General features: G+C 40.7%; 1 protein-coding gene across 1 annotated transcript; it reads right to left on the bottom strand.

The window, feature by feature from the left end:
- On the bottom strand, positions 1-1,623 carry PI3 (peptidase inhibitor 3). Its single transcript, XM_023536107.1, has 3 exons — positions 1,501-1,623; positions 396-665; positions 1-167 (listed from the first exon to the last, which is right to left on the bottom strand). Exons 1-2 carry the CDS (start codon positions 1,577-1,579, stop codon positions 397-399), a joined length of 348 nt encoding a protein of 115 aa, XP_023391875.1. The 5' UTR covers positions 1,580-1,623; the 3' UTR covers positions 1-167; position 396.
- Positions 1,624-9,249: the final 7,626 nt, after the last annotated feature.

The following is a 9,249-nucleotide window of genomic DNA, read 5'->3' on the forward strand; positions in this document are numbered from 1 at the left end:
ATGGAGCAGAAAGCAGTCTTTTATTGGAAAATCGATGTGGGAAGCAGCCTCAGGCTTGGGCATCCTCATCGAGAGGAAGAATGAGCAGTGTGGGAAGGGGTGGTGCTGCGGGGACCAGGGACAGAAGTCCCCTCGGCCTTCACGAGTACAGCAAAGACAGGATTTACCTAGGAGGAGAGAGGAGAACCAGAGACATGATTCAGCAGGTCAAAGCGCTCAGAGACAGTGGAAGTAGGATCGAGTCCACATGTCATCCCTCTCAGGACCCCAGTTACAGCCTCTGAGACCCCCCCAGACCCCCCCAACCAACTCCCCATATCTTCTCTCCCATCGACTTGGGATCATTCCCCACCGCTTAGCCTCAAGTGTCACCTCTTATTCCATTCAGTTCTTACCTTACTGGGGATTCATACAGGCTTTTCCACAAGAGCCCACACAGCACTTCTTGGCCCCTGGGCACTGAACATCGTTCAGACAGGCATCAGGAGGATTCAACATGGCACACCTTATCAGAGTCACGGGGCAGGAGCCAGGCTTAGGTTTAATTATGACTGGACCGTGCCCGCCTGGAAATTTTTTTTTGCTTAGATATTGATCTCCAACCGGTCCTTGTCCTTTGACCAGAACGTGACCTTTGTCAGCTTCTTGACCTTTATAAGGAACTGCTGAAAAAAGAAATGGGTGCACATTTAGACCTAGTGTCCCTACGTCAACTATCTTGTCTTTCCTCTAGGTCCAGCCACTGCTCACTGCAGTGTCCCCCAAACTATGACCTGAGATGGGGGAGGGTCACCAAGGCTAGATGGTGCTCTCAGAATGGTGTTCCTTGGGCTTTGGGAAAGGGGTCTACAGGACCATGTTGCCTCAGGTGTCCATTTCTTCGTCTCCCTCCAATCCAAGTCCTGGTGTTCTCACGAGGGAATGCCAGACTAGAGTGACTCCCAGAGGTGAGAAAGACACACTGTCATGTCTGAGGAAACTTAGTGGAGGGGAAGAGACATTTGCCAGGAGACCTGGGCAGCTCCCGGCTCTGCAGATTGCTTTGACAATTCCTGACTCCTCTCTAGGTCTCAATGTCCTACTTGGAAGAATGGCGGTCTTCAAACGACATGATTTTTGAGGCCCTGTTGGTTCTTAACCTCCTCTTAGAGGACTGATACTTAGATGTTTTTACAGGGCAGACAGGTAGGGGACAGATGCCATGATGAGCCCGGATTCTCTCATTGCATATTCTGCAGAGGTATCAATACCTGAGGCGAAGGTCACATAAAAACACTTGTTCCACAAACAGTCCTGAAATCTCAGTTCTGGGGTGGAAAGCACATGGAGTCCACTGGGCAACTTTCTACTTTTTCTGGATACCATGGAAGTGATCACAGGCTGAAGTGTAGGCCCAAGCTCTGCCTGCTGCTCCAGAAGTGCTCCGTACAGGACCCACTTTGCCCCGACAGCCCTCCCCTCAAACCAACCCAGCCCCAGCTAGGCCACTTGTCCACTTACCTCCTATGACAGCTGCCTGTGCTGCCAGCATCCCAAGGATGAGAAAAACCGCCAGGGCCAAGAAGCTGCTGGACCTCATGTTGTCAGGAGAGCGTATGGCTAAGAGCAGAGGCCAAGCCCTGTTTTATGCAGCCTTCGTCTGGCCTGGCGCCAGGGGTGGGTCTGCGGTTTTACAAGGACAAGACCTACATTTTTGTAGTTCTACCAGGAAATATCCACCCCTATCCTGGGAGGGACCTTGGGGCTTTCCCTAAAGATTATTCACAGAGAGAAATGGCAGATACTGTGTTACATCACCTCTGACGGTGCCAAGAACTATGCTGCTTTCTCACGGAGGTTGCCATCACCACAGTTTTTTTATATATATATTTAGAAAGAATATGAAGCCCAAAGAAGAGATAGAAATCACTCAAGGTCATTCAGCAAGTCGATGGTAGGCCCTATGTTCTGATTTCAAAACCGATTAATCCCTGTCCCAACAAGCCCCACCCAGACCTACCTTAAGAGTTTACCCCTCCCAGCATCAAGCTGGGCTTTCCTTTCATTCTCCCCTGGCCCTGAGAAAAACTCTCAAAGGCAAATTTGCCTTGAAAGTCTCATAGCTCACCACTACACTTTGCCATTTCACACAGGTAGTCTCTGAGGTGCACCAAGAAGGTAATAGGGATGGTGGAATTCTCGGTCTGGAAGGGGATGTTGCCCTTGACACCAAGAAGAGAGGAAACACCTAGAAAAGTAAAAGGAAGAAAATAGAAATCATCTATAAGGTGGACATTTACCGTGCACACACCCAGCATGTCATCCTCCTTCCTAGAACAGCGGGTTCAAAGGTTCCTTTGAACCCTCGTTTCTTTGTACTATCAACTTAAGAGTCTAATGGGGACTGCTAATCACGAAGTAGGGGTGCGTGTGTGAGGTGGGTGCTCGGGCGAGGTCTGCTGAAGTCCTTTATTTGAGTGGACACTTAGGAGAAGAGGAAAGTTCCTCCTTTTGGTAAAGATACTAGATATGAGCCTGGGAACTTCAGAAGCTGTGGTTCCAGTCTGGGATGAGTTCAACAGTATGAGAAAAATGAACCTAATTACAACACGAAGAGAAGCAGAGAAGAGATGGCGAGAGAGGATGGATAATAATCTGCCCGTCTTTCCCCTTTCCTTGACAGCATCCTTTCCCACACCTTTCCCAAAGTTGGGTTATGACCCAATAAATTAAGCTTCCTGACTAAGCTAGTCTGAGTTGGTATTTTGTCATTGCTACCAAAGTTGGTAGTAATAGAAATTAGTACCCAGAAGTTGGGTGTTGCCAGGGACAGAACCTGAAGCGTGGAAGTGACTGAGCTGAATTCAAGTGAGACAGGGAAGAAAGTAGACTAATTACTGGATAGTAAACCAGTTGACTAACTCCCCATCCTTTGTCTCTTTAGACTCAGACCACATGCCCACCAGTGCTGAAACATCAAGGAGCTGTAAGCAAAGGTCAGAATGTTGGCGTCTGTTGGCTACTCTAGGAAAAAAAAAAAAAAGCTCATTGCAAAATAAATCGTACAAACAAAAAAGTGTGTAGAACACACTAGATTCTTTAAAGAATAGCATTAAAATAGGCAGTGTGTACTATCCTGGTAAAGAAGGAAACTATTTCCTGTATGTGTACCCTTTTGTCCTACTTCCCCAATTGCTTCCCTTCCCTGATGCCCCAGAGGTAACCACTTATGTGGATTTTCTTTTAATTAGCCTATTCAAGTACCTTGCCCATTTTAATGAGTTGTCTATCTTTTTTTCCCTATTGATTTGTAGAGAAATGAAACTCTCATGTATTACTAGTGAGAGTCTGTATTGGTATAACCAATTTGAAAATCAGTTTGGCGTCAGCTATTAAAATTAGACACGTGCAAAATCTATGGTCCAGCAATCACACTCCTAAGTATGTACCCAAGATAAATATTTCCACATGTTTACCAGGAGGCATGCACATGAATGTCCACAAAAGTACTGTTGCTAATAACAAAATACTGGAAACAGCCCATATTACCAACAAAAAAATAATGGATAAAAATGTTATAATATACTAATACAATGAAATATTATATAGCAAAAATAACATAAGTATGTCCATTTAATATTTATATGTAAATATAGTTCTGAATATAAATATAGTCACAATGTGACCAGTTAAAATAATGTCAAATAAAAAATGCAAGTCCCTCCCCACCAAATTTTTAGAATTATATGCTTGTTACAAGGCTCAAAACTAAGGAAAACTAAGTAATAGATTCTTTAGGAATACTTACATATGTAGTAAAACTCAAAAAGGGGTAAATAAAAATGAGGAAATTATAAACATGAAATCAGGATAGCGATTAACTCTGGAAGCGAGGGAAGAAACATTTTGTCTTATTTTGTCCCTATGTATGCTGAACGTTCATTTCTATCTTGCTATAGCAAATCTCTTCTTATTTTAAGCTTATAAGGCCCTGTTCATAGTAAGGATTACACTCCCCTGCTTTTATCAGCCTGCTAGTCACCTTACTCCTAATTGTGCTGAGAAGTCCGACGATAATTTAATGGGTTTTCCTTTACAGGTTACCATCTTCTTTTCCTTGGCTGTCCTGAGAATTCTGTCTTTGTCACTGATTTTTGATAATTTTAATATGATGTGTCTTGGTGAAGGCCTTTTTGGGTTGAGATAATTGGATGTTCTATTGATTTCTTGAATTCCAGGTTCCAGCTCATTTCTTAGATTTGGGAAGTTCTTGTCAACTATTTGTCTGAAAATGCTTTCTAATCCCTGCTCCTTTTCCTCCCCTTCGAGAATTCCTATTATTCTTATGTTTCCTCTTCTGATATTATCAGCTAGTTCTTGTATTTATCTTCCATTATTTTTCATTCTTTGGTTTCTCTCTTCTTTCTGATTTATTTCTAGATTTCTGTCTTTGATATCACTGATCCTTCTCTTCATTTGGTCAACTCTATTTCCCAAGCTTGTTATTTCATTTTTCAACTCTTGTAGTGTGTTATCTCCAGAAGGTCTATTCGGTTCTTTTGGAGGGTTTCGATCTACTTGCTAAAGAACTCATTCTGATCATCTAGTTGTTTTTTCAATTCCTGAAATTATTGATACGATTCATTTTGGATCTCACTGAGTTTTTTCAAAAGTACATTCCTGAATTCTCTGTCATTTAAGTTGCATATTTCTATGTCTGTAAGCTTTTTTTCCGGAGATTTTTTTCTTTCTTTCTGAGATGCCTTGTAACCTTGGTTGTCCATGATGTTTAATGGACTATTTCTCTGCCTAGGCATTAATGGAAGTGTGTTCTGCTTTTTCCTTTTTCCAGAAAGAAGATTTATATCCCTATTTCTTTATTATATCCCTGGCCTGTTGCAAATAAGGTGTTTTTCTTTTGGTTTCCAGTAGGTGGCGTCTAAGCCTCTTGGATCTCTGCTTTATATAAAGTGTTAATAATGTCTTTTTTTCCCATATAGATGTTTAATCATGCTCGCTACCCTCAGTGTACACCTTAAATATAATGAAAATGAAAGCCTGGTGAGTTTTTGTGACCCCTAATGAAATAATTGATTCAGGCAATGATTATCCATGGCTTCAAAAGTCATTAGGTAAAGTTTGACTGGGACTGGATAGTTACAGGGTGTCAACTCATCACCTCACAGTTTATTTGTTGTTTATAAATAGGAAAGCACAACTTTACAATGGGGGCATCAGGGGATATGATCTGAAACATTTTCATCTTCACCACACTAAAAGTGAGTCGGCAAGACCTGTGAAGTGTTCATGCCAAAACAGTTGAACTTGAATCTCATCAAGCCCCTGGAGCTAACATTCGTCTATGGGAACTATGAAGGATAGAGAAATAAGTTGAAAGACATAGCAGGGAAGTAATATGGAATGTTCTAAAGAACAGTTCATCTGTGTTTTTTCAACAAATAAATAGCATGAAGAAGGTGGATGAGGAAGGGAAGGAAGAGAATTTGGAGTTGGAGGGAATGTTCTAGAAACTTATGAGACATTACAACCAATGCACTGGGTGCACCTTGTTTAGATTCAGACTTGAACAAACCAAATGCACAAAGTCATTTTTGAGACAATAAGAAAAATAGAATACAAGTAGAATATTAGATGATATTAAGATATTACTGCTAATTTTGTTAGATATGACAACAGTATGGTGACTACGTGAGAAAATGTCCTTATTTTTTTGAGATGCGTACTAAAGTATTTAAGAGTAAAATGTGAGATGCATTGGATTTACTTTAAAATACTTCAGCCAAAAAGAGGTGAGAATATACATGTTATAAAATATTAATTGTTGAGACTTTTAGTTATAAGATGAATAAGTTAAGGGGATCTAATTTACAGCATGGTGACTGTCACCATCAACACTGTATTGTACATTTGAAAGTTGCTCAAATGTTCTTGCTATAATGACAACAACACAATGGTAATTGTGTGAGGTTGAGGAAGTATTACCTAACTTATTGTGGTAAGCATTTTACAATACATTTGTGTATCAAATCATCACGTTGCACACTTTAAACTTACACAATGTTACATGTCAATTACATCTCAATAAATCTGGGGAAAATGTTAATTGCTGAATCTGAGTGATAGGTATAAGGGTTTCATAAAAGTACTTACTGTTCTTTAGTGTATTTTTGAAAATTTTTGTGATAATTTTTTACAAAAAAAAATTTATTTGGGGAACTTAAAAATGATTATTAGGTTATTATGGAAAAATGAAATACTTGTGACATGGATGATTGAAAATATAGATTAATGAAGGATAATGAAATACCACCAGTCACTAAATACTGAAAATACTAAAAATACTTCAAAATACTAAAACGTATTTTGAAGCTGCAATAGTTACAAAAGCAGTATTGGCATGAGAATAAACAAAGGAAAAGAACAGACAACCCAGAATCAGCCTCCATTTACATATTAAGACGAGTTTTTGATGAAGTTCTGGTTCCCAATCAATGGCAAAAGCTTGTAATTATTCACTAAATGATGCTAGGATAATCGCTCAATAACTTAGAAAAAAAGGATTTTCCTATCTCATACTTATGCCCAAATAAATTTCAGATAGATTAAAGAATTAACGTGTTTTTCAAAAAAATTACTAAAGAATTATAAGTAAATGTAGTAAATAATTATTTGACATCAGAGTAAAAAAGACTTTCTTCAGCATAAAAACAAAGGGAGAATATACAAATGAAAAGACCAATTTGACTACCCCCAAATTGAAAACTTTGGTACAAAGTAAAAACAAGGAAACAAATAGAATAGGATTGAAATATCATTTATCAAGCTCATCTCATTCAATTCGCAGAAGCATCCTATAAAATAAATATTATTATCTCTATTTTATAGAAGAGTAAACTGAGGTTCAACAAAGTTAAGTAACTTGTCTAAAGTCATACAACTAGAACCTGGGGGCACTGGGATTCAAAAACCAGGTCTGCCTGACTCCAGTTTACATCTGCTAACCACTTTATCATACTGCTTCTTGTGTATGTAAACAACTCTTACAACTCGATAATAAAAATAAAAGTATCTCAGTAAAAATGGGCAAAATACAAAACCAGGCAATTCACAAAAGAAGAAATTCAATTGGTCAGTATAAACATGTCTCACCTGTGATAGGGGAAGTCCCTGATAATTGGCAGCCAACCAGAATTACAGGAGGTGGGGCTCAAAGACACCACCAAAGGAAGGGATGTTGGTCAGACAAAAACAGGAGACACCCATCTCCTGCAGAGCAAGCAGGTGGAGGTTCTCACACACTCTTACTTCCTTTCCGAAATGCAGTTTCAGGGTATTCAAAGCCTGAAAAACTTTGCTGCCCTTTGACCTAGCATTTCGGTTTTATTTGTCTCTAGGTTTCATTTCTTTTTTTTTATCGAGGTATAACTGACATAGAACATTATATTAGTTTCAGGTGTACAACGTTATGATTCGATATTTACATATATTGAGAAATGATCGTCACAGTAAGTCTAGTTAACTTTCCTTACCACACATAGTTACAAATTATTTTTCTTGAGATGAGAACTTTTAAGATTTACTCTTATTAACTTTCAAATATGTGATATACTATTAACTATAGTTACCATGCTGTGAATACATCCTCAGGGCTGACTGACTGATTTATTTGTTTGTTTGTTTGTTTCTTTGTTTACTTAGTAAATGGAAGTTCATACCTTTTGACTGACCTAGCATTTCTAATTTGACAAATCTACCCCAAGAAAATAGAGATGTGGCTCAAAACATATGTACATAGATTGTTGTCATAGCTTTACATATGAGAGTGAAAAAAAAAAACCCTATATATTGCACAATAGGGAACTGATTATACATATTTTGGCATATAAATCTGATGAAATACCATGTTATATTACAAATGATGATATCGGGGGACACTTCATCACCCAGGAAAATGTCTAGGACATAATCCTAATTGAAAAAGTATTTCTTTAATATACACACGTAGTTCGTAATCAGAAAAAAAATAGCTTCATAAAATTCTCCTTCTAAAGAAAGCTGCCAAGGGGATGCTAGAATTCCAAAAGTAACATTGGATCATAGAATATAGGGCCCCTCTTTCCTGAGAGTTTGGAAGACAGCATGAGGGAGTCAAGTTAAACCCAAGGAGGAACTTCCTGACTGTGAGGGTTGGCCTGGACTGGAATATCCTCTTCCTTTCTCGGTCGGATGGGGTAATGCCTTGCTTCTGAGGCTCAGGAACCAGCTGGGGACTGTGGGGAGGCAACGATGGGAGTCCCAGCTTAGCTGGAAATTAACTGTGTGTCCTCGGCCTACAGTAGTCTCATGTTTCAAATAGGAAAGTGGTGAGGGACTGTGGCTCATGGGGTTTCTGTCTGGGGCCCTTTAGAACCCTGAGGACCAGCTGCCTCTCTTCCACCAAATACTGGAGGTAAATGATGTGAAATCTAATGGTGGCTCCTTGGTTGAGATGGTTTTTTTACTCAGGATCCTTTAGGGCCAGGGAAGGGGTCCCAGAAGCCACCTACATCTGTTGCGACCAGTGGTGACTTAAGCCAAACCCAAATCTGTGCTTCATCTACCCCTGACAGCTAAGCCAGACCCAGCCAGAAGGCTGTTCTACCAGATACCACTGGAGGTGATCTCATCAATAGCAGGCTGGTCTCTCTCTCTCCCTTCCATAGGGGCCCAAGAGGAGAGGCCAGGGCTGGCCTCACTCACGGTGCCAGCCTAGGAGCTCTGACCCTAACCAGCAGGGAGCTCTGACCCTAACCCTAATGCTTCCTAGGCACCCAGAACTCTGCAAATTTTTGCCATTCAAAGCTGACTCTATCCCCTGCCTAAGCCACTGCTGGGGCTTCAAGATCGTAGAAAGACAGGAAAGGGAGTATCTGGCTCAATGACCTTCATCCATTGTAGAGATGAGAAGAACTGAGGCCCAAAGAGGGACAAGACTCGTCCGAGATCACGGCCCAAGTCAGCAATACAGGCAGGACTGGTTCTCAGCCCCCAACACCAGGTCCTGCCTCCACCCATCATCGATTCTTACACACATGCCCTTGAATTGAGGCTCTCAGGCAGGAGGTGGGGCCAGAATGAGGCAGACAGGTGCCACTCCATCCACCCCTTCTCCTTCCTTCCCTTACTCAGCTGCTCTAGCCTCCCTGGGGCTGCAGGTGTTAATTGAGGAGCCCCTGGACCCTGACCTTATTAGGTGCCAGCAGCAGAAAC

The sequence above is a fragment of the Pteropus vampyrus genome, unplaced genomic scaffold (genome assembly GCF_000151845.1).
Source record: "Pteropus vampyrus isolate Shadow unplaced genomic scaffold, Pvam_2.0 Scaffold147, whole genome shotgun sequence".
Lineage (NCBI taxonomy): Eukaryota > Metazoa > Chordata > Mammalia > Chiroptera > Pteropodidae > Pteropus > Pteropus vampyrus.